The sequence below is a fragment of the Labrus bergylta genome, chromosome 2 (assembly GCF_963930695.1).
Source record: "Labrus bergylta chromosome 2, fLabBer1.1, whole genome shotgun sequence".
In the NCBI taxonomy this organism is placed as follows: domain Eukaryota; kingdom Metazoa; phylum Chordata; class Actinopteri; order Labriformes; family Labridae; genus Labrus; species Labrus bergylta.
Window position 1 is genome coordinate 33,430,418 of NC_089196.1, and position 17,409 is coordinate 33,447,826.

Genomic DNA, 17,409 nt, shown 5'->3' on the forward strand with positions numbered 1-17,409 from the left:
CAGACGGAGATGCCCACGAAAATATGTGGCCAACAATTCAAAATTTTTGTTGGTTGATCAAACCTTTGATTAATAATATGATAGAGTGAGGGAGAATGCTGACTGACGTGTCCTCTCTGCCACTATATGAAGAAATCAGTGTGGGTCCTGTAAACATGTAAACATTGCAGATATACTCGTGCGTAATGATGAACGGTGGATGTTTTGGCACATAGGACAGCGTGAATGCAGCAGCGACGTGGTGTCATTCTCTGAATTTTCTTCAGTTCGTGATCCTCCTGCTGCAGTAAACTACCGATATGTCCATTTTATCCTTCACTTCATTCACAAGTTCCTTTGTTCCTGGGTCAGAAAGTTTTGTTTCTTTGTCTAAACTTCTGTTTTCGTGATCCAACGCTGGAAACCTTTGATCTGCCCCCTCGTTTGTATGCATCTTCATTCACGAGCTGCTTTGCATTGACCGTTTATGGTTGAATGTGGGCGTGTAGAGGGCGGAACATGGGACTAATCTACGTGCGCACATTTCCAGGTGGATCGTGATTTATAAAGGGAACATTGCGTGCAGGTGTGCGTACGAACGGTTTTATAACTCTGAATCATTTTGTGCGCACGCCATTTCTGGGTTTTTGGCACACGTACATTTTTAGTATGAATTTTACGCACTCTTTTATAAATGAGACCCCTGGTCATTTTTAAAAACCTCCTCAAACACCATCTGTTCACCAAAGCATTCAGCCTCATCTAACACTCCCCTCAGCTGATCACCCACTCCCTTTCTCCTTCATTTGTTTGTCTAGTGTTTCGATCCTTTCTCTTCTCTGTTTGTGTTTTTCTATTCCTCTCTTGTTGTCTCCCATTACGCCCCCCCCCCCCCACACACACACACACACATACACACACACACACACACACACACACACATACACACTTTGTAAAGCATCCTTGGGTTTCATGAAAGGCGCTATATATATCTAAGTTATTGTTATTAACTTCTCCGAGAGAAATAAACAAATCCTCTGTTCACAAGCCATAGTCTCTGTCTGATTGTTCAAGAGCATTTACTCTTCTACACTCCAACATGTGCTGCTGTGTTCTGATGAAGAGAAATGAAAACACACTCACACTTCCTCAGACCAGGATCCAGTCTGTGCAGTCCACTATAGTCCAAACTGGAGGAAGAAACCAGATCAGAATATATTTCATACATCTTCATTTAAATCCAGCATCAGACAAGAAGTAGAGTTCATCATTCAGAAACAGTGAGACAGCTTCTGTGTGTCTGTCTGTACCTCAGTGTCTCCAGTCTGCAGTGTGGATCCTCCAGTCGAGCAGACAGCAGCTTCTCTCCTCGTTCTCCTGGATGATTGTAGCTCAGGTCCAGATGTCTCAGGGGGGAGGAGCTTAGAGCTGAGGCCAGAGACGCACAACCTTCTTCTGTGATCAGACAACCTGACAGACTACACACACACACGCACGCACGCCCAGACACGAACGCACACCCAGACACGAACGCACACCCAGACACGCACGCACGCACGCACGCACGCACGCACCACCCCCCCCCCCACACACACACACACACACACACACACACACACACACACACACACACACACACACACACACACACACACACACAATATGCTTAACATCCATTGGTCCATTCTTCACTGTTTTACCAGTAACATCCCGTCATAACCATGCAGCTGAACAGAATAGACTTCATAATCTGATACTAATCAATATTTACTCTGGTGACAAATAGTGAAGGTAAGACAGAGCGTGAGATAAACACACAGACTGCTTTGACATCAGCAGTGATGTAGAAACAGATCTGAACTGTTTCATCTGAAATAAAGATTCTTTAGTTCTTTATGTTCCAAACATTATCCATGGTTTGTTTGTTGGTGGGGAAAGAACTTCATATTTAACTTTCTTTATTCCAGTCCAGCTTCCTCAGACTAAAAGACTGAGAGCTATAGAACGAGCTCAGAGCTTTACAGCTTTAATGTGGAAACATACAGTCAACCTTTAAACCACCACCAAGGCCCATTTAATAAATGATTCATCAAGAAAATGTGATTTTAGATGAATAATGTGGATCAGCAGCACACTAACCTGAGAGTGTCCAGTCTACAGAATGGACTCTTTAATCCAGTAGACAGCAGCTTCACTCCTGAATCATGCAGGTTGTTGTTGCTCAGGTCCAGCTCTCTCAGACTAGAGGACTGGGAGCTGAGGACTGAGGACAGAGCTTCACAGCTTCTCTCTGAGAGGTTACAACCACTCAGCCTGAAGAGGATTCAGAAGAACACAAATGAAAGCAATTACAAACTATAGTTGTTATTTCTGAATGAAGAGAATTACATTTAACCTGGATAGTTATGGGAGCACGTACAGAGCTTTGTTTGAAGCTTTGATCACAGGCAGCAGCCTCAGAAGAGCCTCCTCTGAAGCAGAGTATTTCTTCAGGTCAAACACGTCCAGATCTTTTTCTGATGACAGTAAGATGAAGACCAGAGCTGACCACTGAGCAGGAGACAGTTTATCTGTGGAGAGACGTCCTGATCTCAGGGACTGTTGGATCTCCTCCACTAGAGAACGATCATTCAGTTCATTCAGACAGTGGAACAGATTGATGCTTTTCTCTGCAGACAGATCCTCACTGATCTTCTCCTTGATGTACTTGACTGTTTTCTGATTAGTCTTTGAGCCACTTCCTGTGTGTGTCAGCAGACCTCGTATGAGATTCTGATTGGTCTCAAGAGAAAGACCGAGGAGGAAGCGGAGGAACAAGTCCAGGTGTCCATTAGGACTCTGTAAGGCCTGGTCCACAGCACTCTGATATAAATGTGTTGGGTCAGGTTTTCCTCTGAATACTTTAGACCTCCAGGATGTTGTTTGTTCTTCTGACATGAGATTGACTCCAGAGTTGATGAAGGTCAGATGGACATGAAGAGCAGCCAAAAACTCCTGAACACTCAGATGGATGAAGCAAAACACCTTGTCCTGGTACAGTCCTCTCTCCTCTTTAAAGATCTGTGTGAACACTCCTGAGTACACTGAGGCTGCTCTGATATCGATGTCACACTCTGTCAGGTCTGAGTCATAAAAGATCATGTTTCCTTTCTGCAGCTGCTCAAAAGCCAGTTTTCCCAGAGACTTAATCATCTTCCTGCTCTTTTCATTCCAGTGTGGATCCGTCTCAGCTCCTCCATCATACTTGATGTTCTTCAGTTTGGACTGAACCACCAGGAAGTGGATGTACATCTCAGTCAGGGTCTTGGGCAGCTCTCCTCCCTCTCTGGTCTTCAGCACATCCTCCAGAACTGTAGCAGTGATCCAGCAGAAGACTGGGATGTGGCACATGATGTGGAGGCTTCTGGATGTCTTGATGTGGGAGATGATTCTGTCGGCTTGCTCCTCATTTCTGAACCTCTTCCTGAAGTACTCCTCCTTCTGTGGGTCAGTGAACCCTCTGACCTCTGTCACCATGTCAACACACTCAGGAGGGATCTGATTGGCTGCTGCAGGTCTAGTAGTTATCCAGAGGTGAGCAGAGGGAAGCAGTTTCCCCCTGATGAGGTTAGTCAGCAGCACATCCACTGAGGTGGACTCTGTGACATCAGTCAGGGTCTCGTTGTTTTTAAAGTCCAGAGGAAGTCGACACTCATCCAGACCGTCAAAGATGAACACAACCTGGAACTCTTCAAACCTGCAGATTCCTGCTTCTTTGGTTTCAGGAAAGAAGTGATGAACAAGTTCCAACAGGCTGAACTTTTTCTTCTTCAGCACATTCAGCTCTCTGAAAGTGAATGGAAATGTGAAGTGTATGTCCTGGTTGTCTTTGTCCTCAGCCCAGTCCAGAGTGAACTTCTGTGTTAAGACTGTTTTCCCGATGCCAGCCACTCCCTTTGTCATCACTCTTCTGATTGGTTCATCTCTTCCAGGTGAGGCTTTAAAGATGTCTTCTTGTCTGATGGTTGTTTCTGGTCTGTGTGGTTTCCTGGATGCTGTTTCAATCTGTCTGACCTCGTGTTCATCATTGACCTCTCCAGTCCCTCCCTCTGTGATGTAGAGCTCTGTGTAGATCTGGTTCAGAAGGGTTGGGTTTCCTGCTTTAGCAATCCCCTCAAACACACACTGGAACTTCTCCTTCAGGTTAGATTTGAGTTTACGCCGGCACTCTGCAGCGACTGTTCCTGAAAAAAGAAAGAACTGAAATCAATGAACAGATTCTGATATAGATCACATGACTATCTGAGTTTTGAACTTTAAACCTCTTTGTCATTTTTCTAAAATACTAAATCTGTTAAAATGTTCTTACTGCTCTGCAGACAGTCAGCCAGCTCCTCCTGCTTCATTCTCCTCAGGAAGTGGAGAGTGATCTTCAAAAATGCCTTTTTACAGCTTCTCCCCTGCTCTTCATCCTCACTCTGACTCTCTAAGCATTCTGGGTAATCTGGACTCAGAACCCTCTGGACTCTCTTCAGCTCGTTCTTCACAAAGGTGATGATGTTCTCCTCCAGCAGCTGGAACAGAAGGAGACACAGGATATTTAATATGAACTGGTAGAACTCAACATGTGGTTGTCAGTCTGAAAGTCAGCTGGTCTAAACAGAACAATAACTTAGAATTAAATTATTGTAATGGTAGTATATTAATTAACAGTGTGTTGAACACACCATAAAGATGAAGTCCAGGTCTGTTGAATTCTGCTGGTCTGGTTGATCTCTGTGAACATTGGAGCTCTCCTGTTGAACTCTGACAGGACATATTACACAAGAAAACAACGAGATATATATAATGAAACTCTGAGCCAAGATATGAGACTTTCAACAACAGAGACATAACATTAAATTGATTTTTAATTCTTACCTTCCATCAGCAGGACGTCCATCTTTAAAGTCAATAAAGCGATCTATAGACCGGTCACTCTTCATGGACACACAGCTGGGTCCAGGAGAGACTGGTCTCTGTTCCTGCATCCTGATACAAAAAACAACATTATTAGTTACTGTGAGCAGCAGATGATGATGATGATGATGATGATGATGATGATGATGATGATGATGATGATGATGGTGATGAACTCTGAGCAAAGATATGAGACTTTCAACAACAGAGACATAACATTAACTTGATTTTTAATTCTTACCTTCCATCAGCAGGACGTCCATCTTTAAAGTCAATAAAGCGATCTATAGACCGGTCACTCTTTATGGACACACAGCTGGGTCCAGGAGAGTCTGGTCTCTGTTCCTTCATCCTGATACAAAAAAACAACATTATTAGTTCCTGTGAGCAGCAGATGAGACAGTGACGATGACGATGACGATGACGATGACGATGGTGGTGATGATGATGATGATGAAGGTAGAGTGATGTGAGTACTAAGCTGTGATATGGAGGGTCATGGACAGTTAGAGATCCTCACCTCAGAGCTTCATGTTCCTCACACAGAGAGGTTTTAGAGGGAGGGACTCCCTCCTTTGTGTCCTCACACTGATCCATAGCAGAGCGCCCCCTGCTGGGAGAGCTGCACTCTGTCACTACAACAACACTGATGGAGTTCAGTTGCTGAAGTCACATCCAGTCAAAGATCTTCAGCTGTTGAGGAAACAAAGAGATGAAGCTGCTGATTCACCTTCATCATCATCATCATCATCACCACCATCATCATCGTCATCGTCATCGTCATCATCATCATCACCTCACTGTCAGTCTACAAACATCACATCTACCTGGTTCACCTTCATCATCATCATTGTTGGGCTTCAGCCATGTGTGCTGGACAAAGGACTCAGGCCTGTATCGCAGTTCTCAAGCCTGACAAGAGTTGTTTTGGAGGGAACTATACAAAGGAGTCTTAGCCCAGCACCCCCCAACAGCAACTAACAAATAGATGTGAAAAGTGGGGGTGTGGGGGGTTTCTGAATTCTCTATCCTCATTGGAGGAGGACTGAGGTTAACCCACAGGCAGTTCCAGTCTTTAAAAGCAATCGCATCGCATTGCTTTTTTCTCTTCAAGTGTGGTCTGTCGACACATGATGGACTCCAGCATTCGAGGAGACAAGCCCTTTCCACCTCTTGGCTTACATAGGTTAAACTCCAGAGCTGAGGTTGCTCAGTATAGGTAACTCTTCACATGCTGAATTCAAGCATCAGAGGATTCAGCTGACTACTTCCACGGCATATTTTTAGGAGTTTTGGGGTGCAATCAGATTCTATCAGGTTCGAGCAAAAACAAGAGTTTCTTTCCTTTGATTTTTCGTAAGATTTCATTGAACCCAACTGGACTGGAGAGCTGAAGAAAAGCCCACTAATCCCTGAATCCACAAGGACACATGAAGAACTTGGCTCCAACCAGAAGACCACAGAGCAGCACTCTGATCGAAGATCTGAATCCTGCTACCCTCCTCCTACATCTGCCACGAAAGAAACCTGCCTGAATCTGTTGATTTAATATTCAACAGAGTGGAGATCCAACCAACTTTGCAATGGTCACCAGGAGTTACCCCAAGTAAGAGCTTTGGTCTGGGCAGAAATAGTTTCAGAAATAGTTATGTTTCTTTTATAACCACTGATAATTATGCATCATTGTTGATGATACGTCACATTCTGTTTATTATCATTTGTAAGCTGCTGCATTTGTTTTATTGTGAAGAACCGCCGTGTTCGCCTATGTGTGTAATGCTATGCTAGTTTACCTTCAGTCAATGGCTTTCACAATAAGAAAGACCAGTGTACCCGCCATTGAATCAAAGTCCGGCCACTGGCTTTCTGGTGTTTAAGTAACAGTTACTGAACTCAGCTCAGAGAGCTCAAACTATTTCAAAAGGCAGCCACACGGCTTCCTTTGTCATCCACCATTTTGTCCCCATGTCACGAAGCCGCATGGTGCATTGTCTCTCTCCACCATCTTGTTTTCTCTGTCCCTCCTCTCTCTCTCTCTCACCCACATGCACACACACACACATACACACACACACACACACACACACACACACACACACACACACACACACACACACACACACACACACACACACACACACACACACACACACACACACACACACACACACACACACACACACACACACACACACACACACACACACACACACACACACACACACACACACACACACACACACACACACACACACACACACACACACACACACACACACACACACACACACACACACACACACTTTTACACCTCATTCACAAGTTTTGCTTGATAATGTTTGTTTGCTTGGATTAGTTTGTGATAGTTACTTGTTTGATTGAGTTCATTGATTTTGGATTGATGTTGCTTTGATTAAATAAATTCTATTATAATTTAAGAGAGCAGTTGTTTGTGGTTACTGGTGTATTTGCATTGTGATATAAGCTGGGTAAGAGGACTTTGTGTACTGATTTAACGCCTTCAATTTATTAAACATAGTTATTAATATTGATAATATTAGTAATTAAGTAACTAATTTGAGACTAATTTTAGTGATATTTCGGTTATATTTCCATGGTTTCAGGGTGTTGTCCCCGAGTTGATTACACATAGTTTAATGATATTGTTATTTATATTAATAATAATTAAATATAATTATTAAAGAATATAACCAAAGTTGACTAGATAAAACCCCAACATCATCATCATCACCTCACTGTCAGTCTACACACATCACATCAACCTGGTTCACCTTCATCATCATCATCATCACCTCACTGTCAGTCTACAAACATCACATCTACCTGGTTCACCTTCAAAAAGGGAAAGCAGCACCAGCAAAACCATGGATATCCTATGGTCCAGCGTGATTGCTGGGCGCTCTTCTTTGCTGCTGCAAGACACATTTTTCTAGCAGTTTTTGGGTACGCATAAAAGTTTAAACATTTTCAACTTTTTTGATCAAGAAGCAGAGTCTTAGCGATCGTCAATGTCACTCAAAGTAGCCAATCAAATCAAGTAGGTTTGACCTCAGCTTTTTATGACATTTTCCCCTCCTCTTGGAGCAAATATATTTCATTTGGTCACTCGTATGCACACACAGCCCTGCTCCACAGGCGCTCCCAGCTGTTCTTTCCTCAGCTGCGTTCAGTTTTTTTGAGGCGAGTTGCGTCTCTGTGTGATCGGGTCCTAAGGGGGCCCATCTGACAGCACTCACTCTCATCGCTCTGCTAAGAGTCACATGATTTATTCCTGTGAAATGAATTATTCGTCTGAGAGTGAAAACAGAGGAGCAGTGGTGGAGCAGACAGTGAAGATGAAATGTAACAGTAAATGACCGAATGCTGCGAGTCTAGTCTTAACTATCGGAGAGAGATGTTCTTTATGTTGGATATAATACTTCTGTGAACTTTGAAGATAAATGTTTATACAGAGCATTTTTTTGTAGGTGTCAGATTATTGATCACATATTGGTGATGAATGGTTGGAGGACCCCCCTGTGAAGGGCCCAACAGACTGAAGAATCCCCATTGGTTAGATCAATCTGACACAGCTATCTGACTGGAAGGAGACATTCAATAAGAGCTGATCATAGAGAATAACTACAGCAGGCAGAGTTTGTCTTTATAAATCTATCTACTAGAATCACACACTGTGATTTCACTGCAGTAATTCTACTTATAGAGCTGCATAATAAGGTCTCTGGTCTGTGCTGATCTCTGTGCTGTGGGTGCAGAGGAGTGTTTGTGTTGCTTGGCAACCGTCCAGTTTCAGAGAAGTTGTGGAACCAGTTGAGCTGATGGAGTGATTATTTTTAGTCCTAACTGATGAGGACAGACTCCACGCCCTCCCTCTGCTGTGTAAAACTGTACTGTTAGCATGTTAGCATGTTAGCATAGCCTGCATGCTAACTGAGAGTCATTGTGTTGCCTGCACTTCTACTACAGTCAGAGCAGCTAATGAACCTGGTGGCTAACTGATAGCTTACAGCTCTTTTGACACTTAAATTAAACAGAGAGTCTTAAAAACAGTGAAAAATGTCTCTTACCTTCAACACAGAGAACAGATCTGCGTCAGAATGAGACAGAGTCAGAGTCCTACTGAGACCAGGAAATACCACAGCTGGTTCATCAACATACCAACAGGTGATCAAAGGACACACCCTCCATTTCTCCCTGAAGGAAGTTTGAGTTCATTATTTTAAGATTCATGAGAAGAAATTAAAGTGTGTGTGTGATCAGAAGCAGCAGAGATCGTCTTCATGTTGAAACCTCAGCTGTCAATCAAGAGAAGAACTTTCAGACTGTCATAAAAAAAGACAAAAACTTGAGTTATTTTTGACCATCGTCCTTTTTAAATGATCTTCAGTGATCGATAAACTTCTGTGTTTAACATGTTTTATTTTTATTCATCTGAATCTACAAAGTAAATTCCTTTATCAGGTAAATGTTCTTCACTTACTTCCTCTGAGTTGAAGCAGAAGTCAAGTTAAAAGTCACAGACCACAGAAATGCTGAAATAAACAATTTGAAACTAAAAACTTGACTTACGTACTGAAGATGAAAACACAGGTTTCCATGCTGGTAAAAGACAAACTAACAATAATCCTGGAACAGACAGAAACCTTACGTTAAGCCAGGCAACCATTGTGCAAACTGAGGACGATTCAGACTCGATTTTTGACTCACGAGACGGATTCTGAAGTCAGGCTTGATTGAAAGTCGTTTGTCTTGCAGTGTATGGGGGAGCATGAGGGCCAATCATGGCCCGCTCCGAAGAGTTTCTGACATGCTAGAAATTTCAACAGAACTATTCTCTGAAAAACCATGAACAGCGTCTTCCAATCAAAGTCCCGATTGTCTGCATTATTTGTAGGTTAAAATGTTCATCGAAATTCTGAACCAATTCTGACAAAGCATCACAAACAAACAATCAATCAATCTTTATTTATATTGCGTCAGTGTTATCTCGAGACACTTGTATGACAAGTGAAGCTGCCTGCACATGTTTTGCAAAGGAAATTAATTATGTGGAGCAAACATTTATGTGACATCTGCTGGACGACAGAAGTAAAATGTTAGGTTTTCATCTTCCTGCTTCCATCTCAATGATCCCCTCAATACTCTCTCTGTGAGCCAGCTGACTGAGTGACTGGGAGCCTGTCTCTCGAGTTTTCATCTGCGTACTCTCTGCCGTGTCTGGTTGGGGCAGATGAAGAGCTTTCCTGCAGCTCTTCTTAACGGCAGAGCTGGAGAAGTAGTAGACCAAAGGATCCAATGCGCTGTTGAGATAAGTCAGGCTGATGCTGATGTAAAAAACTGTGGTCAGGTCTTCCAGTGCCGGGCAGACTTCAGATTTCTGCAGGGTGCTGTGTACTTTCTTGGTCGTGATCCAAATCAGCAGCTGCATGATGTTGCTCGGGAGGAAGCAAAAAATGAAGAGCGCTGCCACCACTGTGAGGAAGCACAGAGCCCTCTGAATCTTTCCATCCTCGGCCAGCTGCCTCCCTCTCAGGATGACGATTATGTGGATCGTGCAGTAGAGAATCACAAGCAGAGGCAAATAGAAGGAGAAGATGAACTCAAACTTCTGCCAGGTCAGGTTGTGTCCGGGTTCAGTGTTGATCATGAAGCTCTCACAGTAAGTCGTGTTGATGTGCTTTAAGGTGAAAACATGAGTGGTCATGCAGATGGTGATCAGCCACAGCTTTAGAGATGCTCAGAGAGTTAATGGGATCCCCCGGTCTCAGGGGTGTAGGAGAGACAGTATAATAACTGATCAGACTTATTTGTTTTTTTGATCCAGGCTGTAAACATTAATTTATGCTGTAAAAACAGCTTTTTGATGAAGTGACCTGAATCTGAGTTCTGTGTGTTTTTCTGACTTTTATTGTAGTAAATGTTGAACTGGTCACTTCCTCCTCCTCTGACTGATGTTACAGAGTTTGTGGAGGTTTGTACATGAAACATGTTCACTGGCTCTAAACGTTTGGACTCCATGTTAAAGTCACCAAGTGTTTAGATTCAAACGTAATCAAGGAGCTGAGTGTAGTCTGTTGTCTGTGAGCTCATAAGGGCTCAACAGAACATTCAGCACACTGAAGTTCCACCTGCTCAGTCCCCTGCTAACCTTTGAAGAGATAAGTCATGTTTTCTCCTGCTGAAAGAAAAACTTTTCAATCCACATTTTTCTGCTCACTCAAACTGTGTAATGATGAAGGAAGACTTTTAATCTCCCTAAGCGTTAATCTTTCAGATAAATTACATTTTTCATCAGTTAAATTCTAAATATCTCGACTGTAAGATGTGAAGTGATCTTAGTTCAGTGTGAGCAGTTTCAAATCTGTCAAATGTTTGTTGTTTGTTGTCTAAACTTTGTGAAGTTTGTTGTGTTTTCGTCATGTGTGAAATCAGCTGATCAGAAGAAATATGTTTTCTCATCTCGTTCCTTAAAAAGTTTCTTTAAAACAAAGTGTTGGAAACAGAGATTTCATCGTGGCACAGAGATTCATGTTGTGTTGTAGTCATACCAAGACATACTCGAGACCAGAGTAATCCGAGAGCGAGACAAGACCAAGGGCCAGATTTACTAAGCTCCCACTTAAAGAGTACTAAATTGTGTGTTCACTCCAAAAGTTTGGTTGGTGGGCGTTTTGTGGGTGATCTACTAAGAAAATTTGCGTGAATGACAACAGGTGCAAACCTTGTTGAGGCGATACTATTTATATTATTTATTTAAGTTATTTTTTTGCATGTTCTACTGCTTTACATCATGGACAGTTTGGACAGAAAGCAGGACGACTGCAAGCGCAAAAGAGGTATTAGTGGGAGAGGCAAATAAACGCACAATACTTTCGAGTTATAGGAGATAAATCTGAATATTACAAAGAAAATCTTGGTTATAAGAAAACATCGGCATTAAACAGGGCCTCTCTTTCCTTCCCTTAATCTTAAGAATGAAGTGTCATACATTGTGCAGGGGGTCGGAGCTGTGTCCTCTGTGGCACGGGTGCTCTACACTCGGGCCGTTCTTGCACACTAGACAGCTGGCCAGTGCTGTATCTAATCGGACATAAATGCCCTGGAAAAAGGTATCGAAGACTGGGGTACAAGCAGTGGTGAGGTCCCCCAATCCAAGCATCCTACAGCGTAGCAGCAGCGGGCTTTAGAGGGAGGTGACGTGCGCATTATGGAGAGGAGTGCAACGGAGGGGTCGAGCTGGGGGAGAGACGCGCGACCCGAGAAAAAGAAAATATAATGTTGGAGAAAAGAGGGAAATAGGACGACATAAATGTCAATGTTGAAATTCTATAGAATGCAGAGGCTGTGGATGTTCAGTTTTGTTTGGATATATGTCAACAATAGCCTGTAGTTTAATCATGGTGTTTCTCTTCCTTATTAAATTAAATTAAAAAGTAATGTGATTTAAAACATATTAACATGTGTGGGGAAAAACGCAATCTTTATGCCTTCTTTTGTTGTGCCTATGTCTCCTCCTAACTACAATAACAGCAGCCTGTTGTGTGTAACGCTGGTCTCCTGGATGAGCACGTTCTTTTCAAAGGTGTTAAATACAGACACTGTCACAATCACAGCACTTTTTTGTCAGACTTGGTAAATCACAATGCGTGTACTAACTTAACTTGTTTGCATTTTCTCCTCCCAGTATGTTGCACGTTAGGGCAGAAACACCCCATTATTGCATATTCATTCAGGCAAACGTACTAAAAGGACAATGCGTGTTGTTTTGCTCATTTAAAAGATGCAATCCTCACTGCGCGCCGTTAGTATATCAGATAGCACATTTTTTGCTGGTGGTATCAAGTTTGCACACGTTTTAAGACACGCAAACCTTTAGTAAATCTGGCCCCAAGACATTTGGTATGGAATCGATTAGTAATCAAAATTCAAATGATAAAACTAATTTGAAAATTCAAATGCATTAACAGAAATGCTTTTTAATTTTCAGAACATGGGTGTATTATTTGACTCAAAAATAAAATGATGATTAATTTATCTAATTTGAATTTTAGTTTTCAACTTCAAAAATGCACATTCTTTGACTAAATTAAAATGTACTGCGCGTTCTGCCCGCTCGCCTCATAGACTGTAAATATTACGCTCGCCTGCCTGGGAGCTGGAGTCTGACGTCACCTTCCTGCGCCGTCCACTTTGTCATTTCATTTTCGAGTTGGTTTGAATTATGATCACTTTTTAGCACAGCAAGTTTGAAAACGAAAAGCCAAAGACCTTTTAGTTTTCATTTGAATGATGTCATACAATATGCATACATAGAGAGTAAAAGTATAATGCAAACTGGATGACTGAATATTCATTTTAAATATAGGTCAAATAATGCACCTATATTCTGAAAATTAAAACGTGTTTCTGTTACTGTATTTTCATTTTAAAATGAGATTTTTCATTTGAATTATGATACAGATTTAGCGGGGCATTTTTTGAAAATGATAAAGCAAATGTAATTTTCTTCCTCATTTTAATTTAGTCAATGAATGTGCATTTTTGAAGTTGAAAACTAAAATTCAAATTAGATAAATTAATCAAAATGTTATTTTTGAGTCAAATAATACACCCATATTCTGAAAATTAAAAAGCATTTCTGTTAATGCATTTGAATTTTCAAATTAGCTTTATCATTTGAATTTTGATCACTAAACGCTTCCATAATTTGGGGATCAAGACCAAGTCGAAACCAAGACCAAGGCAGGACGAGACCGAGACAAGACTAAGACATTTAGGGATGGAGACTGAGTCAAGACCAAGGCAGGAATAGACCAGGACAAGACCAAAACATTTAGGGATGGAGACCCAGACAAGACCAAGACATTTAGGGATTGAGACCAAGTCCAGACCAAGACCAAGGCAGGACTAGAACGAGACAAGACCAAGACATTTTGGGATGGAGACCGAGACAAGACCAAGACCCAGACATTTATGGATCAAGACTGAGTCAAGACCGAGACCAAGACCAAGGCAGGACTAGACCGAGACAAGACCAAGACATTAAGGGATCGAGACAAGACCAAAACCAAGGCAGGACCAGACCGAGACAAGACCAAGACCAAGGCAGGATGAGACCAAGGGGTGACACTGTTATGTAATTTTATGAAATGTTGAACTGCTGCAGCTGAACGTCTGGGGTCTTCTGAACCCGTGAGGGTTGGGCACTCGTGACACATAAATAAATACAATCAATAAATTACAACCAGAATGTTTTTCAACAGTTAAAAAGTAAAGTCTGTGTTCAAAACTCACTGATTCTCTGAGAAATGACCACCGTGTGTGTGTGTTTGTTTTTGTGTCTGCAGTTTATCGACATCGGCAAGTCATTAGAATGTATGTTCCTGTCTTTATTTGGATGCAAGACCACGGTCCACGCTCTGTCTCCTGGAGATCTGGACTCTTCCAGGCCCTGGAAGAAGTCCAGAGGAGGGGGTGAGAGACCTTCCTCTCCAGAAGACATCGAGCCGCCCACCATCATGAAAGGGACCAAACAGAGGAGTGAGAGACCTCTGTTTGGGTACAACATCCACCCTTTCATGATTGGTGAAGACTCCGAGCGGAAGGGGTGAGAGCCCTCCGTCTCGTCGAGTAAAGCCTTCTACCACCATCAAGAAGCCCTAAGGACAAAGGAGTGAGAGCCCGTTGTCCTGCGGAGATATCATCATCATCGTCCCATCCTGGAAGGATCAGGCAGGAGGGAGTGAGAGACCCTCCTGCCCTGGAGACACCAACACCATCGTCCCATCCTGGAAGGACCAGGCAAGAGGGAGTGAGAGACCCTCCTGCGCTGGAGACACCAACACCATCGACCCATCCTGGAAGGACCAGGCAAGAGGGAGTGAGAGACCCTCCTGCGCTGGAGACAGCATCAGCCTTTCAGAGACAGAGGAGGACGGGAGGAGAATAAATGTCCAGCTCTTCGTAGATAAATATCTCAGGAGGAGTAAGGACAGGGAGAGACTCAGCAGTGAGCCCAAAGAAACTCCTGAGCAAAAGAAAAAGGAGAAAGAGCGCTGCATGCAGGAAAAGAAGGAGGGGAAAGCATGAGTTAAAAGGGAGAAGAATGAGAGAGAGGGACAGGAGAAGGAGAAAGAGCGGAAGGAGAAAGTGGAGAAAGAACGAGTTAAAAAGGAGGAGAAAGAAATACAGAAGAGGGAGAGAGAGGAGAAAGAAAGGCAAAAGAAGGAGGTGAAGGAAAGAGTGAAAAGGGAGAAGAAGGAGAGACAAAAAGAGATGGATAAGAAGGAGAAGGAACAACAGCAGGAGGAGAAAGAGCGAGTTAAAAGAGAGAAAAAGGAGCAAGAGAGACAGGAGAAGGTGCTGAAGAAAATTAACAATGGCTCGGCCCCCGGGCCTGATCGCATCCGGAAGATGGATCTGTTGAAGTGGGACCCAAAGGGGGTCAAACTGACAGACCTGTTCAATGCGATTGTCCTTAGCGGCCGTCTTCCTGCCTGTCTTAGGGGTAGTCGCACTACCCTTATCCCTAAGTCCTCAGGTGGCTCTTTACAAAGGGACATAAAGAAATGGCGGCCCATTACCATCGGCTCCGTGATCTTGAGGACTCTGTCCAGCGTTTTGACTAGTCGGTTGACTGAAGTGTGCACCCTGCACCCCTGCCAAAGGGGCTTCATACCAGCCCCTGGTTGCTCCGAGAACGTCGTGGTAGTGGATGGCCTCATCAACCTGTACGAGAAGAATGGCGGTTCACTGGCATGTGTCTTCATCGACCTCTCAAAGGCCTTTGACTCGGTGTGTCATGCACACCTTGCAGAGGTGCTGGACAAGAGGGGGGTTGATGAGACGCTCAGGAACTTCATTACCGACTCCTATAAACGGTGTTTTACTAGGATCAAGTCGGAGAGCGGCCTCACCGGGAAGATTAGATTGCACAGAGGAGTGAAGCAGGGGGACCCCATGTCTCCCTTGCTTTTCAACTTGGCAATCGACCCTCTTATCCACCTGCATGGCAAAGAGCCATGGATTCCTCATTGAAAAGAGAGGCAAGATGAAGAGCTCTGTCAACAACTGCCCACCCTGGTGCATTGCTGACACCCCCATCCACATGGTGGGGGTGGGTGAAACTGTGACTTATCTGGGGATCCAGATAAACCCACTTAAAGGAGTTGCTAGACCGGATTTGCGGAGCAAGGTGCTGTTGATCCTGCGGAAGATCTCCAAGGCCCAACTGAAGCCGACGCAGCGGGTCGATCTCCTCAAAATATATGGCCTCCCCCAGGTGACATAAATCGCTGACCTGGGTGATGTGAGTCAGGCCCAATTGGAAGTCTGTGACAGGGACATTCGTTCAAGGGTGAAGGCCTGGCTCCATCTGGAGCAATTGACCGTGGACAGTTTGCTGTACTCGAGGGCTCGTGACGGGGGGCTGGGACTGGTTCGGCTCAGAGCATTCATTCCAGCCCTTAGACTCCGCCGCTTGTCGCTAATGCTGACCTCTGGGGTTGAGTACACGAGGGTGGTCTTTGCTGCCACCCTTCCGCCCAAGCTGTTGGAATTGATGAAGCTGACGATCGGGTTTTCTGCTGGGGTTGACGGTGGCTCAGGGAGTGATTCGTTCACCGTGAATCCTCCCCCAGTGTCTTCCTGTCTTCGGCCGGGACAGTCGGAGTCCCTGACCGCCTTATGAGGAAAGGGCCCCTAGCTATCATTGCCAATGTAGCAATCGGCTTTGAGGGCTCGGACAAGACCCTCAGTGATCTTGCCAACTGCAAGTTTCACAAATACAGGCCTTTTGCCAAAGTAGTTAGGGGTCACTACCCAATCCTGAAACGGGTTCGTGTGCAGGGTTTCCCCATCGGGGCGCGGGGGAAATGGCACGGAACCAACGGCTCATTACTGGGCGTCCTGGGCCTTAGTAAGTCACAGAAGACCAGCTTTGCCAAGCTCTTAAGTAAAAGAGTCTTGCTCTTTACCAGATTTGATCAGAACTTTCTTTAAAATCATTTGTTCCAAATGAATGATTACACCTCAGAGGTCTAGAAGCACCGGATCGAGAGAGGCTTGTGTGCGCTTTTTGTCCTCCTCAGACTCCTCCTGCATCATAAGTTCCACCTCCTCCTTTTACTCCATGTCTCCTCTGCATCTGAAAAACCTCCAATCAAACCTCCACATTATCTCTCCATCCTAAACCCACTTATTAAGTCAAGTCTGACTCTGGAACAACAGAAGTTGCAGTCCTCTTTGTCTGCTCCTTCACGTGTCTGTATTTCTCCTCTTCTGTTGAAAAACCTGCACAAAGTCCGACCATCTCTTCCTTAACATATGACCGTTTCAAATAGCTGATGATGGTCTCCTCAATCTCCTCCTGCACCAAACCTTCCACCTCTGCAGACACAGCTGTTCTCTCAGTCTGCTAAAACCTGCAACAACACTCCTCCTTAGCTAGCCTAGCTGGCTTTGGTTTAAAGT

At 43.8% G+C, this 17,409-nt stretch overlaps 1 protein-coding gene and 1 pseudogene across 1 annotated transcript in view; both read right to left on the reverse strand.

The window, feature by feature from the left end:
* The window catches only part of LOC136181104 (NLR family CARD domain-containing protein 3-like), a 724,139-nt gene that overhangs the window by 35,243 nt on the left and 671,487 nt on the right, over positions 1-17,409 (reverse strand). The window contains exons 6-10 of the mRNA XM_065961446.1: positions 4,328-4,532; positions 2,399-4,202; positions 2,119-2,292; positions 1,290-1,457; positions 1,123-1,169 (exon numbers count right to left, since the gene is read on the reverse strand). Coding sequence (XP_065817518.1) covers positions 1,123-1,169; positions 1,290-1,457; positions 2,119-2,292; positions 2,399-4,202; positions 4,328-4,532 — 2,398 coding nt within the window. The remainder of the gene's footprint in view (positions 1-1,122; positions 1,170-1,289; positions 1,458-2,118; positions 2,293-2,398; positions 4,203-4,327; positions 4,533-17,409) is intronic.
* On the reverse strand, positions 10,043-12,097 carry LOC136181070 (hydroxycarboxylic acid receptor 2-like; annotated as a pseudogene).